Consider the following 21,420-nt stretch of genomic DNA (forward strand, 5'->3'; position numbering starts at 1 on the left):
TAAAGCTTTTCTCCTGTGTGTGAATCAGAGTGTTTCCTCCACAGTCAGAGCGGCTGACAGCTGCCACATGTGCAGAGCTAATCATTTACTAAGAAGAGATTTCAGAAATGCCTCGGCTGCACTGTAACAGGAACGGAAAGTCACATATTAACAGAGCCGCGATGGAAAACTTGTCCTGTTCTCAGTTCTTTTACATTCCACAGATTAGAAAGTGCTAATTCACAGGGGAAAAAAATCCCGATTAACCTACATCCAGCTAATAGTACACTGAAAATGTTTTGACCTAAATAATCACTTTTTAGTCACAAAGAAGCCACAACAAATTCATCTGGGATCAATGAATCAGTGTTAGAGATGTAAAAATGTTTGTGTTTATAATTACATTTTATGGATTTATGGTTTACTAAAGGATCCAAATGTCCACATCTGGTTTATCTGAAAAAACAGGTATGTGTACACTTCAAAAGACACTATAGACAACTGTCAGGTGATGTGTAACATGCTTCAAGTTGACGTGTATAATTAGATTTTTTAAGGTTCAAGATGTGTGCTGTCACACCGGTTATACAAGTATAAATGCGTGATTAAACCTTTTGCTGGGATCAAGAAGGAAAATGTTCAATAATAGAATAAAATGTTAATTTAATAAGAATTAAATAAAAATGTTGTGTAAGAAGACATATAAATATAAAACAAATTAATATAAAACAGTAAAAAATACTGTACTGCAACAAAAATAGTTTAAAAAAAACCTAAAGAACACTTAACTAGCCAAAGGAACATAAAATTAACCTTAGAAAAAACCCTTAAACAAATCAGAACAAGCACAAAACTAACCTTAGAAAACATAACATTAACTAAAAGAACCTAAAATTAGCCCTAAAGAACATAAAACAACCTAAAATGAATCAAAAGAACATAAAAGTATCCTAAAATAACATAATGCTAACCTTAAATAACCTAAAACATACCAAAAGAACACCAAAGTACCCAAAAGGAACATACAAGTAGCCTTGAAAAAACCTAAAACTAATTGATATAACATAAGAGTAACCTAAAGGAACATAAACCTAATGTTAAAAGAGCCTTAAACTTAACAGAAGAACACAAAAGTAGCCCAAGAGAACATTAAGGAACCTAAAATGAATCAAAAGAAAATAAAAGTAGCCTAAAAGAACATAAAACAAACCTTTAAAAACATAACACTAACCAGAATAACTTAAAAGAAGCCTGAAAGGGCATAATGCTTACCTTATACAACCTTAAACTAACCAAAAGAAAATAAATGTAACCTTAAAAAAATAAAACTAACTTAAAAAAGGGGTAAAATTAGCCCAAAAGAACATAAAACTAACCTTTCAAAAACATAAAACAAAGCAACATAAAACTAACTTTAAAAACAACTAAAATCAACTAAAACAACATAAAACTAAACTTTAAAAAATCTAAAACTAACCAAAATAATGTAAAAATAGCTCAAAGGAACATAAAATTAACCTTAAAGAAACCTAAAACTAACCTCAAAGTACTGCACTCCCAGCATGTCACCCTCTCTACAGCGCCCTCTTGTTACTTTTTCAGGGTTCTCTTAAAGCTCATGACGTTCTTGATATAAAGGTTGTTGCCTCACATATAAACTGACAGTCTGTTTTCATCACGTACAGTAACACATCGTCTCCTCATCTCCATGTAAACCCCGTCAGAGTCAGAGTCCGGCTCCTCTCTGCCCTCCTGTGGTAAAAATGTACATCATACGTCATTAACTGGAAAATCTGACAGCGTGCGTCCAGACCACAGACACTCAGCCGCTGTCTCCTCACTTTATAGGCCTTTCTGTCTGAACACAGCCTGTCATTGATGGCCACGCATGACAAATGCTCCTACATCTTCTATTACTGCTGTGTGTGTGTGTGTGTGTGTGTGTGTGTGTGTGTGTGTGTGTGTGTGTGTGTGTGTGTGTGTGTGTGTGTGTGTGTGTGAGGGACAGACTGTGACGCTCTGATAAAGCAGAACAATCACTTAGCTCTTTCAGTGCATTCTTGATAAGCTACGCCACGCTTCATCATACACACCAACACATGCCGTCAGTCAGGCTTGGGGGGTAATGGATTACATGGAATGGGATTATGTAATCAGGATATATAAAAAAGGTAACAGCAATTCATTCATCAGTAATCAAATAACATACATTTAGTAAAAAAAATAGGGTTATTATCAGGATTACAATTTTAAAAAACATTTTAAAATAAAGAAGGATATACTACCATCCACAGTTGCAACACTTGACCAACCGCTAATGTTACCTACAAAGACCAACTGCTAACAGGAGCGTCATAGAAATCAAGTTACTGAAAAATATTTTAGGAGTGTAGTTGGTGATGATAGTGACCAGGATGGTTTGTGAGTGAAAAAAAACCCCACTTCACTAGGTGGAAATTCCAATATTATTTTGTCTTTTCAATTAGAAAGGAGGAGCAACATTCTGCCTTCTGCTGTGAAAATGCTTCATCATCGAAGAATTCAACATTTAATTTAAAGAAACATTTACAGCTACGACCAACCACTAAAGTTAGCTACACAGACTAAACACTAACATTAGTTACACAGACCAACTAGACTGGACATAGACTAACCACTAGGCTTAGCTATACAGATCAACTGCTAAAATTAGCCACACGGAACAACCACCAATGTTAGCTACACAGACCAGTTGCTAAAATTAGCCGCACAGAACAACTGCTAACATTAGCTACAAAGACCAACCATTAATGTTATCTACACAGAAATCTTGCAATCCTGTCAATGCTACTATTACTGATAACTATTCAGCTGCACTGGGATGGGGTGTGTATGTGTGTATATATGTGTGTGTGTGTGTGTGTGTGTGTGTGTGTGTGTGTGTGTGTGTGTGTGTGTGTGCGTGTGTGTGTGTGTGTGCATGCGTGCGTGCGTGCATGCGTGTGTGTGTGTAAACCCCAGAAAAAGGAAGGAATAATTATTATAATTAGGAATAATTATATCTATTAATCTAGAGGGAATAGCCATGTTTGGCATTGAGGCTAGTCCAAAAGCTATGGGAAGTAATCAGATTACAATACTTAAATGTTGTGATACTTGTATTAGATTACTGACTTCCTTTTTTAACAGTATTGTGTGTATCAGAATACATTTTTAAAGTCAGACAGTATCTCTGCTGCTGCATGAGGCTCCTGAGGCTGTCTTGAGGCCGCTCACTTTGATGTCGTTAATTAGGACCAGCGTCCCTCGGGATGGCTCCTTGCTTTTATTGTGGAGGTCTTTCTCACGGTAGGGGCCCTTGTTCTGACATTGGCCCCCTCTCTACCCTCTGACTCTCAGAGGCCACTCTCAGAGAAGGAGGGAAGCCCAAGTAGTCCCCTCTGGGATCCCGTCCAAATGAGAGGGAGGTGGACCTAATGGAGCTCCGCAGGACTCGACTTCAGAGGAGTTCCTTCTGGATGTTTTTCTTCTCTTTTACCCATATCCTGTACTTTACAGAGCTGTGGTCGCACATGAGAGGCATCATTTGTTAGTTTAAAGAGTTTTTGTACTTATTAGCATCTGCTCAACTTAAAGGGATAGTTCAGATTATTTGATGTAGGGTTGAATTAGTTTCTTATCCATAGTTAGAACCAGCATTGAAGATAAGCACTGCTGTAAACAGGGTCATCAACAAAAGGTAATTTAACCACTTAAAAAAAGGCCCACCTAAAAAAAAATCTCCATAAGTTCAGGTGTACGCTATACTTTTCACTGCTTTATCTGACCACAACACAGTCTCTACTAACAGGAAACTGTAGTTTTATGAGCCAAATAGCGCTCTGTCCAAACCAACCAAACTCCATCCGTGAAATCAGTAATTTTACCTGGCACAACATGGAAGTTGTTGGTCTACCACTGCCTTAATATTGTTAATTTGTTTGTGTTATTGTGTGACTTTGGAGTTTTAAAAGGATGATTTGACTTCATAGAAGTTACAATATAACACAAACAAACTAGCAAAGCGAAGCAGCAGTAGACCAGCAATTCCTGTATTCTCCGAAGTAAAATTAGTGATTTCGCCAGTGGAGTTTGTTTGAGCAAGAGAGAGCAATATTTTGCTTATATAATGGAGGTTTCCCATCACAAAAGGCTGTCTGGCAAGGTAAAGCTGTGAAAATATTCTTAATATAATGTATGCTTAAATTGATAGAGAAGCCAAATATTGCTCTTTACTCATCAACCAAACTCCATGTGTAAAATCACTGATTTTACCTTCCAAAGCACAGGAGTTGAAATCGGTTATTTTATGTCCCAGAGCACAGGAGTTGCTGCATCAGTTTATTAGTTTGTTGCAAATCCAAACTGTCCTTTTAAAGCTGCAAAGTCACACAATGACACTAACAAACTAACAAATTGAGGCAGCAGTAGACCAGAAACTCCTGTGCTTTGTGAGGTAAAATTAGTGATTTTACCAGTGGGGTTTGGTTGAGTGCTAGAGAGCAATATTTGGCTCATATAACAGCAGTTTCTCATCACAAATGCCTGTCTGGCAGCAAAGTAAAGTGGTGAAAATATCCTAAATATAGTGTACATTTAAACTGATATTGATTTTTTTAGGTGAATCTTTTTTTAGTGGCTAAAGTATATTTTGTTGCTGACCCTGTCCACAGCAGTACATCACTTAGCCTCCTTGCTGGTACTCCTCTCTGCCTCTCCAAACTGGAGGCATGCTGATTGGCATAATCCCACATCAAATAATCCAAACTATCCCTTTAAAACGTCTTTCATCTCGAATCATTTGATTCGCGTGGGTGCCGGGACTTACGGAACATGTGTTGATAAGTTTCCAGTCAGGTTTTTTTCCGTGTTTGAGTGGAGATTTTAGGTCAGCTGGCTGCGTTTTTGTCAGTAATTCACAGTCATCCCACTAAAGTTGTGTTATACAGCGCTGTCGGAAAACCAAATTACAGTGTTTGTATAGGCTATCAAAGAGAAGGAAGAATTACAGCCACACAACCGTATATTATGAGTGGGAAAATACAGCATGACATGGCAAGGCATGCAGCCTACTGTGCTTTACATAAAACAAGACATGTATGGACTTTAAATCAGGACACACACAAACACACACACCTCTAGGAAACTTGTGGTGTATGTTTGTAGGGCTAAAGACAGATACAGTTAACTTCATGGGCACATGGGACACTGCAGGAACCAACTGTTAAGAAGCTGCTTTAAGGCACGAGGAGGAAGAACCTCTTCAACTCTGTGACAAACGTCCATGTCTCTGGCTGACATTACTGTCTTCCAGAGGATGTAGTTTTAAAGCTAATGAAGATATTGCAGCATTCAGATGACGTGTGGCTTTCCAAGGTATAACTGACCAATGCACTTCTTACAGAAATCTCCAAATGTCAAACGTTAACGTCTACAGTGTAACACAAGGTCTGACTGGATGCATTGCAATGCAGTTGCATTGCTTGCTAGCTAGCTAACAAGTGAACAAAATGCTAGATTGTTTGCTAGCTAGTTAGCTAGCTCAGCAGGGAGCTCTAACTTGTCCTTTGAGAAAACCTTTGTTATCAACTGGAGTGAAAGAAAAAAGCAACACATCATAAAACTCAATTGTGTTGAATCTTTCCCTTGGCTTTCCTCAAGAAACTAGATTATTTTGTTCAAGCCGACTCAAAAAGGCAGCCATTTGAGAAGTTAGACCTCCTCGAGTGTGAGTTTGAAGTAAATACCGAATCACATATTAAATAAGTTTAAAGTTTTGATGAAACAGAATTAAATTTGATCGAGGTTTAGAGTAAAAACTAATCTGAGGTATAAGGAGATGTTTCAATTTAATCTGCTTTAATTTTAAAATAGTTTAGTATATTACAGTTCAGTTAAAGTTTAACCATGATTTAATCAGGCTTAAAAAATAATTCTTGGTGCTATCCAGCTGTAGTCTGTTAATGTGGTATTTTGGAGGGATATATAACCATTTTTCTTCATTCATAATCCGTCAAAAATGGTTTAATTGTGCACCAAATCTGAGTAAAAAATGGCATCAACTCAGAAACTATACTACTGCAATAACTTAGCATTAAAATAGCTCTCATATCCTTCAATCATAATGTTCTCAGCCTGTATACACTCTGTTTTAAAAATTTTAAATAGAAGCCTAAAGAAAGCACAAAGTTTATTACAGATTTATGACTTGAAATTAATCTTCATGTTCCCAGCTTTAAGATGATTTATACCACTTCTATATGACATATACTGTTGACCTGCTGTCTCCCCACAAAGACCCCCTGTCCCCCCCAAGAGAAGGACAAGTTGGTCTGGTCCGCAGTTGAACTTTCCAAGCTTCACATCTGGACCGAGGGCAGCACAGGTCCAAATCCTCTGCTGATCTGTTACATCAGGCTTTTTCTCTGCTTATCTGAAGATTCGTCACGCTGTTATTAACTTCAAGGATCTCCCTTTGATAAAAAAAAAAAAAATGTTGGAAGGAGACACAACACAGATAAGAATGGTTATTTGACGTGTCCTATCGCTGACCAGCCTGCATTAGTCATTTATTTATCTGTGAATCATTGATTAACAAGAACACAATGATTACCAGGGGAGTAAGTAACAAGTATTACAAATACCCAAATTACTGTAATTAAGTAGTTTTTTTGGGTAGATTTTCAAGTCTTTACGTTTACGCGTACTTTAGTATGCATTACACCATGATCACCAAAAAATATGTATCTTATAAATTATTAATAAATAATTGATTGCTAGCATTTTAACCCATTAGGTAAGGAAATGCACACACACATAGCAGTTTTTAAAGAGAATACTTTATACTTTTACTTGTAATTGCATAATATAGTAGCAGCATTTGTACTTGAGTACAGATTTTCTGTACTCTGTCCACCACTGGTTAAAAGTAACTAATACTCTGAGTAGTTTTTGCAAGAAATACTTTTACTTGAGCATTTTTTAAACACCAGTACTTTTACATGTAATTGAGTAATATTGTGACAGTGCTTGTATTTGAGTACAGATTTTCAGCACTCTTTACACCACTGATGATGACTCTGCAAAGATCAACAGTGAGCTGGAGAAATAGTCCAGTGTTTTCTTTCGGGGAGGTACGTATTCCTGGATGAAATGAAAAAGGAAATCTCCAAAAGCCAGTTTGATTTTTTTTATCACCAAAGAAAACAAATCTTTCATAAAGGCCTCTGAGATGGTTGTCAAAACACTTTTAACGTGCGTGGGAACGTGGCGACTGTCCAGTGTCTGGAAGTGTTTAGCTTGTGCATCATGTCTTGGAAAGTCACTGCAGTATGAATTTCACAGAAGGCTCTGCTGATTGATTTCTGCTCTGCTCAGAGTGTCTGGCTGTAAAGATGTCTCCTCCTTCCTGGAGGTTTTGGGGTCAGAGGTCTCTTTTCTAGTGGAGGACATGTCTCTTGAAGTCATGTGTCAGAGTGTCTTGTAGTGTGACCAAAGAGGAAGAAGAAGAGGGGCACCTGTCTGTGAAGCTGCAGCACCTTTGACACTTTCCTCTGTTTTTTTTCTGTTGGCTAAACGACCCCGGGGGAATCAACATGTGGTTGTTAGAACATTTTCTCAAAACTGAGCGAATGTGAGACGCTGCAGCCAGTTGGATGAAAACACAGTCGTGGTTTGAACTTTGAAGCTTTGGCTTGTTCAGAGGACACGCAGCCAACCGTACCGTTATTTGTCTTCTGGCTGTGACGCCCAAACAGATGCAGTGAGCTATCATTTTACAGTTTGGGTGCAGCATAAATTGTGCTGAAAAGCTAATTTTGGTAGGATGAGACATTGACTGCACTTACATGCACAAAATATTCTGGGCTTTGCCTGTATTGTGAAGCACGTTTAGCTGACACTGAATATTTCACTAATATTCCTGGTTTATATGCAGCTGTGCAGGCTGAGGTTGTCAAATTATCATTGTACTGACAATCATTCATTAATTATAGTACTGAAAGTACTAGCTGGCAAAAAATGATCTATGTGCTCATTCAAGACCTCAGTTCAGTTCAGTCTTTTTTGTCCTGCTAGAAATTTGTCCAAACAGAATATGCTATTTACATGACCATTTCTAATTTGGAACTTTAGTAGCTAATGTTGTGTTAACTAAGAGTAGCTAATGACACAGGTTGGTACTAGCTAACAGTGCAGTTCACTGCTAACTAACGGTGTGTTCAGTTTTTTTTGGTATAGCTCAGAACTAGCTGATGGTACAGGTCACCATTTACTAACAGTAGTGTTCACTAACAGTTTTTAATGGTTTAACTCAGTACTAGCTAACAGTACAGTTCACTACAAGCTAACAGTAGTGTTAACTAATAGTAGCTAATGGTACAGTTCACTACTAGCTAATGGTAGTGTTCAATACCAGTACCTAGTGATACAGCTCACTACTAGCTCACGGTACAGTTCACTACTAGGTAACGGTAGTGTTCGCCAACAGTAGCTAACGGTAGTATGCTAACCTGTTTCATCTGCATGACTCCTCTTTTCTATCTTTTACATAATGGATGCAGAATACAGCGGAGAGGATCTGTTATCTCCCAAGTTAGTATTGTTGTAAAAAGGCTCTAAAAGGGTCAGGACTTTTGAAGGGTCAATTGAGACACATATTCCAATGTCGGAAGAATTCTCAAAAAAAAAAAAAAAAAAGGCATATCCTACGAAAAAGAGTCTAATTTGGAATATCCAAATGGAATATGATGTTTCCATGACCATTTCTAATTTGGAATATTAGTAGCTAACATAGTGTTCACTAAAAGTAGCTAATGGTACAGGTCCCTAATAGCTAACAGTAGTCTTTACCATTTCTAATTGGGAATGTTGTCTGAATAATGGTGGAAAATCAGCACGTAAACATGACTGATAATTCTCTCCCAGGCTGTTGTTTGGTGACTGGGAACACATCTAATGTCTGCTTTTGGAAACACTTAAGATATTTTCCATAGTTAAAAAATGTTTACAACATCATGTTGACCCCACATGGTTTTAACTGTATAACCTCCTTTAAGCAGTCATCCATCTTGATGTTGTGTCCTCAGGCAGGACTGTGTGAAAGAAATGAATCAGCTCTTATCATGAGACTACTGGTAACCAACAACACTACACAGGAATAAGGTGAATGAACGTCTAGGTATTTTTAATGTTGTCACTGTGCATTATCTTATCATGAGTAACATGTAAATGATGCAAAAGCAGTGGCTAGTATTTCCAGACTTGAGAGTGACACAGACAGAGAAAGAGAGGGCGAGTTGATGGGTTGTTACCCCTGAAGATGAAAGAAGCTTCTCTCTGGGTGTCCTTCAGAGGTGAAGGAGAGTGTTACCACAGCTGTGCTGCTCTTGTTTAAATTCAATACAGGACCTCAGGAGAAAAACACAGCTCTGATGACTTTTGACCCAGCAGGCTTTGGCGATGGTCAACAACAGCAGCTCCACAGCTCACATAGTCGTGTTATTTACTCTCAGAATCAATAAGCTCTTGCTGTGAGTGTGTGTGTGTGTGTGTGTGTGTGTGTGTGTGCGCGCGTGCTGTGAAGTGAAAGGTGGACCTCAGTCTTCCACTAGTGGAGCCATTAAATAAAATACTGAGAATCTTAAACCAGACTGTGTTTATAATTAAAACAGTGTCTTGCTGTGGTCTGTCAGAAGAAAAAGAATTGAATAGAAACTGATGATGATGACCTGTGTTTTATTTAAAAACCTCTGACTATATTACAGAAACTTCCTAACAGATGAACAGTTCCTAAGACAATGTTTCTATCCTAACGTGATATGTATTACACAAGCATCCTGACCTCCTAAAAACCTCCTAAAGTCCTAACTTCCACTCTTCCGCCTGTAGTAGCTGCGAACTAACTTACTAACTAGCTAATTGTAACTAACGATAGAGATCTCTAACTGAAGCTATTGGTAGGATGAACTGACTGTAGCTAACGGTTGTGCTTTCTAACTATAGCTAAAATTAGTGTTAACTTACAGTAGCTAACGGTACTGTTTACTATCTGCTAACAGTGGTTTTCTCTAATTGTAGATAACAATAGTGTCCGGTAGCTGTAGCTGTTGTTAATGTTCTCTACCTGTAGCTAATTGTAGTGTTAACTAAGCAAATTGTACTGTTTGCTAACAGTAGCTAACAGTAGTATTAATGCTAACCTGTTTCATCTGCATGGCCGCTTTTTTATTTCTTTTACACAATGGATGTCAGATAAAGCACAGACTTTGTCTGCTATCTTCGTCAGCTCTATTATCTCCCAAGTTAGTATTGTTGTAAATTAATGAATGATAAAAAGAAGATCTTCAGATTTCTCAACAGATGTTACAACTTTAAAGTTAAGTGCCTGACATTGTTTTTAATCTTCTTTTTTTTTGTACATTTCAATGTATGTTTCGTTTTGTTTCAAAGAGAAAAACCAACAGTGAGACATTTGTGTGAGTGTTTCAGTGAGATGAAAGAAGTAGTGTCAGTTGCTAGGAAACAGACATCAAACTTGATAAGCGATGTTGGATTGACTATTTAGGGTTTTGTAGCCTGAGATAAGATAAGATAAGATAAGATAAGATAAGATAAGATAAGATAAGATAAGATAAGATAAGTAAAATAATTCCTATAGTTAGGATATGCTTCTGTCATATTAAATTTGGGAAAATCCTGTCTTAGTCTCTTCCTATCTTAAGACATATGATTAAGTTTTTGTGATACGTCACGTCTGTGATGTATGACGGGGCTCTTAAGTGAATTGGTGATGTCTGTGAAACCCCGACATACGCAGGTTCAGAATGCTAATGCTTCCTTGGCACTGGCTTTTCTTGGGCTGGCACTGTGTTTGTCCTCAAGTCCCCGTCCTCCAGGAGGCATTGATGTCTGCTTTGTTATATCCACTTGTTACTGGAGACCTGTGGTCCACTGAAAGGAGCTCTCCACAGGTCACTGTGGACCAACAGGGCAAAGGCAGGCTCAGGATTTGCTAGCTCATTTGTATCTGGGGAAATTTTGTTTTGTTGTCTTAGCAACGCAGCCCCGAGCCGATCATTTTAAACCTGCGTCCCATGTCGGCTGCAGGATAACAGGTCCCCCGTGTTCCCCCCTCGGGATCAAATGAGGGGCCTGGAAGTCCTTGGGTGATTCAACACTGGCTCTCTGTAATTACTCGGCCTGCTGAGCCAGCCAGCTCATGTGCCAATCAGAAAAGTCACATCCACAAAGGCTCTGTGTTGTTACTCACCTCTGTAGACAGATAATATCTCAGGTTTGACTATTGTCCTTTGTCTTAACACCTTTCTGTCGGTCTGCAGGTGATGTGGACTGAAGATGTGTTGTGATATTAGCGAGCGGCACCTCCTGTTGTGCCGATGATTGTGGCATATTCAGCCGAGGATGTTGGAGGCTGAGGGACATGTAGAGCTTTGTTAATTAAAACCTGCTCTTGAAAATAGGCAGGCTTTATTCCCACGACATTAGGTGACTTACATGGGGCACGGCTGTATTAATCCACCTTGTGCATTTCCAGCATTCCCCTCAGAGGACATGAACTCTTATGAATAGAGATCAGATCTCTTGAGCCCCCTGAACAATCATGTTGCTTCTCGGTCATCATCTTTTTCCTGTCATGTAGGGCTGCAACTATTGATTATTTTCATTATTGATTGAGTAGTTGTTCTGACCATGTTACAGAAACTTACTATCTTAAGTCTTAAGTGAAGATAGTGAGAGTCTAAGACAATCTTAAGTCTTTAGGAATACTATTTTATCTTACTTCATTTTATCTTATTTTAGGTTAGGAAATCCTAATCACCAATCATGTAAAAGCAATAAAAGAGCAGCCATAAGAATTAAACAAGTTAGCTAACACTACTGTTAGCTAGCACTAACATTAGCTACTGTTACCAAGCACTACTGTTAGCCACTGGACACTATCCGTAGCTACTGTTAACTAACACTACTGTTAGCTACTGTTACCAAACACTACCCATGGCTACTGTTAGCAAACACTACCATTAGCTATTCTTTATAAACACTATTCTTTGCTACTGTTAGCTAACACCATAATTAGCTATTATTAGTGAACACTACCATAAGCTACTTTTAGCACATACTCTCGTAAACTACTGTTATTACACACTATCATTAACTACTGTTAGTGAACACTACAATAAGCTACTGTTTGCGAATACTACCATTAGCTAGTTAGTAAGTTAGCTACTGGCCTGCAGGCGGAAAAATAAAAGTTAGGACAGCTTAACTTTTATCCTAAAGTTAAGATATTTTTTTAAGAGTTTGGGAAGTTTGTGTGTTTCCTATCTTAAGTTAGGATAGGAACACTGACTAAGGAACTGTTCACCTGTAATTCCTTTTTTCCCTAAATCAGGTTATATTACCTTAATTCTTAAGGTTACTGAGCCGTTAAGATGGGATCTGCAAGTGAGGAAGTTTCTCTAATAGCAGCCTTAGTCCAGAAAATGTCAGAAAATGCTGAAAAGTGTTGATCGCTGTTTCCCAAAGCCCAGCATTACCTCCTCAAATATATTGTTTAGTCCATAATGCAAATATAATCAGTTTACCATCACAGAGGACAAAGAAACCAGAAAATATCCGCATTTGAGAAGCTAAAATCAGAGAATTTGGACATTTTTTCCTATAAATGTGACTCAAAATGATTAATCAACCATCAGAATAGTTGGCAATTAATTTAGTTGAGAGCTAATTGATTAATCAAGTAATCATTGTTATTAGTGCTTCCTGTTTGCTCACCTACACTCAGTCACGAACTGTGAGAAAGGAGGAAACTTTGGGCTATTTTGGTCATGAGCCATCAGATGTTGTGGTTTCTGGGCAGACTAGAGGAGGGGGCAGAGTGTGTTTCCCCTGGCTGTCTGTCTGGTCTTACTTTTACAGTAAGGCTGACTGCTCTGTGAGTGGGTGTCTGTATGCAATTAGCATCATAAAGGGGAAGAGATGCCTCTCCTCCATGCCTCCCAGCATGACGACACTTCTCTGCCAGCCAGCCCACTTTTCTTTTCTTTTTTTTTTCCATATCTCTGCCTCACTCTGGTTTTCTCCAGGTGTTTTTGATACAGACAACCTCCGCACTCAGTTAGAGTCTGTGTATTATTTTGACTGATATATTCGTCTGGCTGATTCACTCTCTTGTCTCTGCAGCGGTGCAGTGTGGTGTATGTGGGTGGAGGAGAACACAGATGCACAGACACATTTGTTAAAGGTCCTCACAGTTTGTTTTACAGTGCTTTTAAAGCTCTGATACGTGCTGAGTGTATTTATTGTTAAATTTATTAAGCCAACTAAAGTGGACCGCCGACGTCACCGAGTCTGTGTTTGCAGCGTTGCACCCAGCCCAGGCCCCCGTAGGTCAGAGGAGTTGTGTTTTACAAGAGGAAATGGCAGAATGGTGAAGAGACGGAGCCACATATGGAATTCCACTTACGCTGTCGGAAATTATAGATGGACGTCCTTACGTAATCATAGAGCCATGGCAAACCCCCGTAATTGAAAGCGCTGGTCATTTTATCCACTCAGCTAAGCTAATAGGTTTTCCTTATACATCATAGACATAATGTATATTATAAGGAAAAAATAGGCCTGTTAAATGCAGAAAATTGGGAAAACGTGACAGCAGGTCTACAGATGAAAATGGATCTCTTCTGTATATACAGTACTTTGCCAAATAAGGGAAACGTAGGAAAATAAAGGAATATGTAAGAATATGAAGATTAACAACTCACCCTACTGTCCTCTTAGATTGGATTTATTTGAGTTTAGTACATGGATTTGTTAAAAAAACTGATTCTGATTGGTTAATTACGCCATTCCAAGGTCTGGTATGTCTGAATAAGAGGCTGTTGCTATGAATGGTTGCTATGACCATTGCTATGGATAACTGATGGTTGTTATGGACACAGATTTGATCATAGGATCTGGAGGAGCAATAAAATCATTTTTAAATCAATTAAATCATTTTTAAATTCCTATATTTTTATATCAATAGTCGTATAATTAGAAGGTTAATGTGCAATGAGTGAGAAATAAACTCTGATAAGGTGATTCGGGATCCTTCACTTTATACTGGGGTCCTGTGCCACCCTGAAGGATAGGAGAGATTAGGTTTAAATGTAGGATATATGATGCAACTTGTTGCTAGAGAATCTTTTAGATGTAGTTTAAATGAACTACTTAAAAGTATAATTTTACATAATTACATCACATGTATATTTTTATATGTATTTTGAATTAGTCATTATTTCTTTACAACCACATTAATTTCACAGATTATATTTAAACGCTAAATCCAAGGATGCATAAGTAAACTTATACAAAAATGAACAGCAATCCAGTTTTCATGCTACAGAAGAGAAACATAAGAATTCTATGAACCCGTCAACACGCTATTTACTTATATGTGTTCAAATTTTGTGATCTAGTCGATCTTAAAATTGCACAATGTACAAACAGTGCATGAAAAATATGCTTCTGAATCTATATTCAGAAGTTGTTAGCTTAGAGAATCAGGTACGTGTAAAAACCAAAGTCTAAGAACATAAAAAAAAAATAAAAAATGTGTATCTATCAAAGGGCTAAACTTGTGGATCCGTTGTGAGGAGGAATTAAGAACGTGTAGTTCACTTTGCAAATTTAAAAATGATGTAACATGAAACATTTGGAAACTTTTTCAGTCTTAGTTTTGTTTATTTGGACTTTGGAAGTTTCTGTAAAGTATAGTTTTTGTATAGTTTAAACCAAGTGCTTGGGCTGACTATTGGAAGATGTCTGTAAAAAGGGTAGGTTTTGATAAGCTAATGTTTCATCCTGCACCTCTTCGGTCAATTTAATGACTTGTTGTTACATATAGAGAGGAAATAAATTACTATTATCAAGTGTATCAAGTGACACAGCAACACTGTGTCTGTCTCAGGTGAAAAACGATCACACAATCCCTGTCATTCATTGATTTTACCTCAGACAAAGAGGCTGAGACGGAGGTGAAACAGACGAATATATCACTGTGATGATGTTAGCGGGCAGCCTTGTGAGCCGAGTGCCTCAGCATGATTCACTGCTGCTGATTGCTGACAGTTTATGTCATGGTTTTCCCCCTCAGTTCAGCGGCCTACGTTTTTCCATTTCGTCGATTGGCTGGAACAACATCTGGACTCTGGAAACCACGCTTCCCCTTTTGTTTATTTAAATGAAACGTTTCCCACAATGTTAACACTTCTCAGATGAGATTTTTTTTTGAAAGATTGTAAAAGCTGACATCATGTAATCTGCCCCCCCTCCCCAAAAAATATGACTGAAAAGAGGAGAAATGTGTCGGGAAATGGTTGTTAATTCTTCAAAACAAGGTCTTGAAACACAAGAAGGGAATTCAGAGGCAACGTTCGCTTAGATGTTTGCCAAAAATGTGCTGAGTTGGGTATAAAAGAGTTGTCGTGGGCAGAGCCGGGCTGGTAGGAGGGTCGGGCACAAGAAGCTGATGGGGGAGGGAGGGAGAGGGGGTGAACGTTAGGGAGCCTGCCACAGAAAAGGGGTGGGTTGAAGGAGAGATTTAGTGCTGGGACAGGCACATGGAGGTTGGGGGTAGATGGAAAGAGAAAAGGGGAAAGAGGCGAGCCGTGGATCTGAGTTCAAACTGCAAGCTGTGTTCAGAGAGGGAGCAGGAATGTGGCTCAGCGTGGGAATGAAGATGCTCTGACATGTTGAGAGACACTCTTTAAGTCTTGACGGATATATATGAACCGCTCTGGCTGTATGATGAAAATATCCCGTAAGTACACCATTATTTATTACCGGAAATAAACAATGGTGTTAGTTAATTATAGGATTTTGGAAAGTAGACGTATTACGGCTTATGCTTCAGTGATGACGATGATGGATTGTTTTTATTCATAATGAGCCTGGTGTTTTTTGTTCTCCTGCTGTAAAAAAAGATCCTACAGGAATTTAGTGAAATTAGCTAATCTTTAATCATTTACTTAACATAAAAGTTGTATTTATTCAAGTTTATTAAACTTAAAATTTCTATTTATTTTCAGAACACTTAAGAAGTCATAAACAGGAGTTCTTCAAACTTGAAGTCTGATGAGGTGAATGAATGTGCAGCTCAGAGTTCAGTCAACTTATTAAATTAAGTTGATTAGCATATTAGCAGACGTCCTAGCATGCATTGTTAAAGAGTCAAAACTCTCCTGACACCCTTCTTTTTTATATAGTTTGAAGAAAACATATGATGAAAACTTGCTGTGTGTCACTAACACACTTTAAGTGTATTAGAGAGACACAACTTTCATCATTCAAAATAAAAATTAACTGTTAACTTAAAAATGTTAGTGTCCAGGCTGCCTTTTATTTATTTATTTATTTATTTTAATCTTAAAGATAGGTAACAGTTGCTTTTTTCATGCTAATAAAAACACTACAAACCATGATGGTTAGTATTTAAGTAGTTAATTAAGAGTTAACAAACTATGATAAATGTTAAATTATATAGATGTTTGTCAGTGTGACTGAAGAGTTGATGGTTCAACTTAATATCTTAAGCTTAATGAATGTGTTTCCTTATGTACAACTTAGTTGATATCAAGTTTATTTGACTAGAAAAGTTTATTTGTTATGAATCACAACAATATTACCTCAACTCATCTTTTCAAATTCATTTGACTTAAATTTTTAAGGCAGCCCAACAGTAACTTTTTAAGTCAAGTATGTTTGCTGGTGTGACTCAAGAGTTGTTGGTACAACTTAATATATTAAGTTCATGTTTTGTTATGTGCAAATGAATTAATATCAAGCCAATCTAATTAAAGAGGTTTTTGAAACATTACAAACTTAACTCAACTTGTTTTTTCAAAGTCAGTTAACTTAAAATTTAATGCAGCCCGAACGCTAACTTTTTAAAGTTAAAAGAAATATGTTCATCAGTGTGACTGAAGAGTTGTTGTTGTTGTTGTTCAACTTAACTTAATATCTTAAGTTCATTGAACATGTTTTTTTTCAAGTACAACTGAAAAAATATTGTTTATTTTACTACCAAAGTTTGTTTTGAATCATTACAAAATTACCTCAACTTCTCTGTTCAAATTCAGGCAACTCAGGCAGCCAGGACACTAACTTTTTTATGTTAAAACAAAAAGTTTATTTTTAGTTTGAGGAAAACGCATATGATGGAAACCTGATGTGTAAAACACTTGAAGATAAGTTATGGTTGCTTGACTGAAGAGTTGTGGGTTCAACCAATATGTTTTCTCATATTCAACTGAATTAATATCAAGTTTGAATCATTGCAAAATTAGCTCAACTTCTCTTTCCAGATTGAGTCAACTTTAAGGTAGCCTGGAGAGAAACTTTTTTTTTTTTTAAGTTAAATCAAATGGTTTATTATTACAGTGTAAAGAAAGAGGATTACTCTATTGCTGTCAGACAGACGCAACTCAGGACAAAACAAATCATATCATAAAATCTTTTCACCCTTGTCGTTAATTGGCTGTAAATATTTTGAGGATTAGTGATTTGTGAATGAGCCTTTAAAGCTGTCATAATCTTGGCAGTGCAGTGTTCCAACTGTGCCATATCTTCACCTGCGGCACTTTGCAGCAAGTCATATCTCAGCTATGAATTGCATAACCGGTGTACGTGATAGTGAACGTTGCATAAAGCGAATTGTTAAGGAAGGAGTCGCCCCTCGCCACAGATACTTCAGACGTATGCAGCCTGTGACATTCTGGGCCATTGTGTCACAGCCAAACTGGGTTTCATCTCTTTGTGAAACTGTAATTTTATACTGTACACAGTTTTAAAAGCTGCCGGGTTGTGGAGAGCAAACACAAGTTCTCATTCACTGGCACGATGCCCGCCCCAGCCTTTTATCCACAAGAGATTTCCTTAGAGAGAGGATGAGAGGACAGAATGTCTCGGTATCGTGTTACAGAATGCCAAACAGAGAGGAATTCCCAGCTCATGTTACTTTGCTCCCAGTGGTCCAACCTGCGGCTGTGGGACACAAGAGGACCTGGCAGCGCTCTCACTACGTGCTGCAGTTGAATAATAGCGACCGGCCTGATATTATCCACCTGGGAGGGAAGCCTGGCTGAACAGAAAGCCCTCAGAGCTCCTGGTGATACAGGTGGGAACAGAGCAGAGCAGAGCAGAGAGGCTCCTGGCAGGCGGTGAGCACATGTTGACTCAACTGCTGGTTAAAGGGGTAAACAGTAGACTTTTTTTGTCATCCAAGGACACAGGGAACTGTTAATATTTATTCAGTTGTCGGTCAGTCCGAAGACCAAAGTCACCTCTCATTGATTTTTTCTGGGACTCGGACGTGAAGCAGCACAGGTGAGTCCTGGATATTTTGTGGAGGGGGTGATATCAGTATCTTCACTGCAAGGTTACAGTGGCTGTAATTACGCGGCATTGTGTGATGAATGAGCTCGGTTCACGTTGCAGCTGTGGTGTGACGGGAACAGACAGCGAGTGGAACTGAGACCGTAGATGTGTGATGGCAGAGCTGTTTGTTGGACTGGTCCTGGACGGGACGTAGCTGGTTAAATCTCAGGTGTGTCTGAGAATAAAGAGGCGGTTTGGCTTTTGAAGAAGCTCTGGAACTGGTAAAAAGTATTTCAGATTATTTTACATAGGCACAGGCATTGTGATTTCTAATTCTTATTAATATATCTGACTTTGGATAGTCAGTATAATAACTGCTTGTGTGTTTTGCTGCAGAATATTAAGGCTGAATGATTGTGAAAAAATTCTAACTGTTATCATTTCAACTGATATTGCAGTTGTGATTTGATTTGCAATTGAGGGACATAATTATTCTCATTTTCAATACAATTATGTGTGATTTTTTTTTGCTGGGGCAGAGCAATAAGTCAGTTTTATATCAATATTATGATATGAAACTTGGTATTGTCTTATTTTTGATATCTTTATATCATGATATCGCATAAGTGGTTTCCTGATTTTAAAGGCTGCATTACAACAAAATGATTTTATTTTCTGAACTTACCAGGTTGTTCTAGCTGATCTATTATTTGTCTTTACTCACTTTGTCATTATATCCACATTATTAATCCAAAATCTCACCATGTCAATATTTTGTGAAAGCACCAACAGTATTGTCACAATATTGATAAATATCAATATAAAAGTATTTAGTCAAAATACTGTGATTTTTTTCATTTTGACAAACTTTATAGGAAGTGAAATAAGTTGTTTTTTTTCAGATCTTTAGATTAGATTCCTGTGTTTAGGGCTGCAGTTACCACTTATTTTCACCATCAATTAACCTGTCAGTTATTTTCTTGATTTATTGATTCATTGTTTAGTCAGTAAAACCTCAGAAAATAGTGATAAAATGTCCACAAAGATATTCAGTTTACTGCCGAAAACAATACCAGTATTAACATTTGTAACCGTAATAGGGTGAATTACATACACAGTTTATCAATTATAAAAATTGATCAACTAATCTGTTAATTGACTTTCAGTTCTACTTAAGGTGGTCATGATATCAGATTTTCACTAAACGATAATCGTGGCCAGCATAATTCACAATAATGAGATATATAGAGAGAGAATTGGAAAAACTAATGCTATCAGTCAGATTCATCTTTAACTTTGTTTATTGTGTGTTTTGTCTCTTTTTGGAGAATAAAATACACTCATAACATGAGCATAGTGATTTAAGAGCCTGCAATATGTTTAAGAGACGCTGGATTATTTACACAATATTATCATATGTGTATTGTTAACATATTATCATTATTATTAACAATATTTCATTTTTTAATATAATACTGGTATATCACAGCACTCCTAACTACCTCTGTTACAATAAAGTGAAGGACCTCTAGATATATTTCAAGAGTAAAATTTAAAAGAATAAAAGAATTCTTAGTGAAATATGTTTACGGCCCTCCTCCATATTCTGTTGCTTCTTCATTAAACATAACTGTATATTTTCTCTGTTGAAGTAAAGCAGACTGTGTGCTGTAGCACTGGTGTGTCAGGGAGCATGTCTCACTGAGGCGGTAAATGACACCCAACTCTATTAGCATTAATGGAAAGGTGCCAACAGTCTGTTTCCTCTCCTTGTCATCAGCGGCTCTGAAGGCTGCAGACGGCTACAGTCTGCAGTTCAGCTCGTGATCCCCTGACTGCCGGGGTCATTTGTTTGTCAGAAAGTTTATGTGAGAGCTCGGCCTCTATTACGAAGTCACAGAGAGCTCTGATCTGTAGGGTTGTATCCTTCTTTTAATGTTATTATTGTCGAAATACGTTTCAACATGTGGTTTGTACATGATGGTATCTGGCTGGTTCTGTCTTTTCATCTATTTTATCTCTTAAGGGGATGTTTTGAAGTGGGTTGTATGAGGTACTTATTCATAGTCGGTGTATAACCTGCAGTAGATGGCGGTCAACACGCCCCCAGTTTGGAGAAGCAGCAGGAGTACCGGAGGAAGTTAAGCAATGTATTTCTGTGCACAGGCTTAGCAGCATAATGTATTTTAGGCACTTAGAAAAGTCCCATCTAAAATAACAATATCAGTTTAAGTGTACTCTACATTTAGAATATTTTCACAGTTTTACCTTGCCATCAGACAGGCTTTTCCGATGGGAAACTGCTGTTAAATAACCCAAACATCGCTCTCTCAAAACCAACCAAACTCCATAGACAAAATCAGCAATTTTACCTCACAGGAACACAGGAGTTGCTCATCTATACTGCTGTTTCGACTGAGTAATAAGTCGTCTAATTGTGTTACTTTGGTAGATCCGAACTAACCTTCTGAAACACAGAAGTCACACAATAACACAAACAATCTAACCAATCAAAGCAGTGGCAGACTAGCAACTCCCGTGCTGTGAGAGGTAAAATTAGTGATTTTGCCTATGGAGTTTGGTTGGTTTGGAAAAATCGATATTTGGCTTATACAACATAAGTTTCCTGTCAGAAAAGGCTGCCTGACAGCAAAGTAAAGGGTTAAAAAATACTCTAAATATAGCATACATTTAAACTGATTCAAATTTTTTTTAGGTAAAATACGTTTTGCTAGGGGCATGTTGACTTACAGATAAGTACCTCATACAGCCCCACTTCAAATAATCCAGCCTATCTCTTGAGAGTCTTCCACTTGTTTGTATATGATATATGTTATCTTAAAAGTAAAAATAGAACAGTTATATAAGGTCCCATGTTGTTTCGTGTAAGTGAGCTGGGATACCTTCACTCAGACAGGCTGACCGGCCCGAGTCATCGTCACATCCACGCTATCTCACAATAATCAGACAGGCGAGGGTTTCAGTTGTGGTTATAGGAATCCAGGTGCAGAGGCGGATGGTTTGCTTCTTTTGTTGACGCTCCAA

At 37.8% G+C, this 21,420-nt stretch overlaps 1 protein-coding gene across 6 annotated transcripts in view; it reads left to right on the forward strand.

Annotated features, from left to right (window-relative positions):
* stard13b (StAR related lipid transfer domain containing 13b) overlaps window positions 1-21,420 on the forward strand; it is a 103,101-nt gene that overhangs the window by 64,608 nt on the left and 17,073 nt on the right. Inside the window, exon 1 of one of the 6 annotated variants that reach the window (XM_084717353.1) lies at window positions 15,615-15,820. The exons of 3 other annotated variants lie outside the window; for them this stretch is intronic. In XM_084717353.1, the coding sequence (XP_084573479.1) occupies window positions 15,787-15,820 (34 nt within the window). In that variant the 5' untranslated portion in view covers window positions 15,615-15,786. Of the gene's footprint in view, window positions 1-15,614; window positions 15,821-18,452; window positions 18,657-21,420 lie in introns of those variants that run through there. 2 more of the 6 variants (XM_084717356.1, XM_084717355.1) reach the window with 2 other exon arrangements.

Source organism: Lutjanus erythropterus, chromosome 4, assembly GCF_056507025.1.
Source record: "Lutjanus erythropterus isolate fLutEry1 chromosome 4, fLutEry1.hap2, whole genome shotgun sequence".
In the NCBI taxonomy this organism is placed as follows: Eukaryota; Metazoa; Chordata; class Actinopteri; order Lutjaniformes; family Lutjanidae; genus Lutjanus; species Lutjanus erythropterus.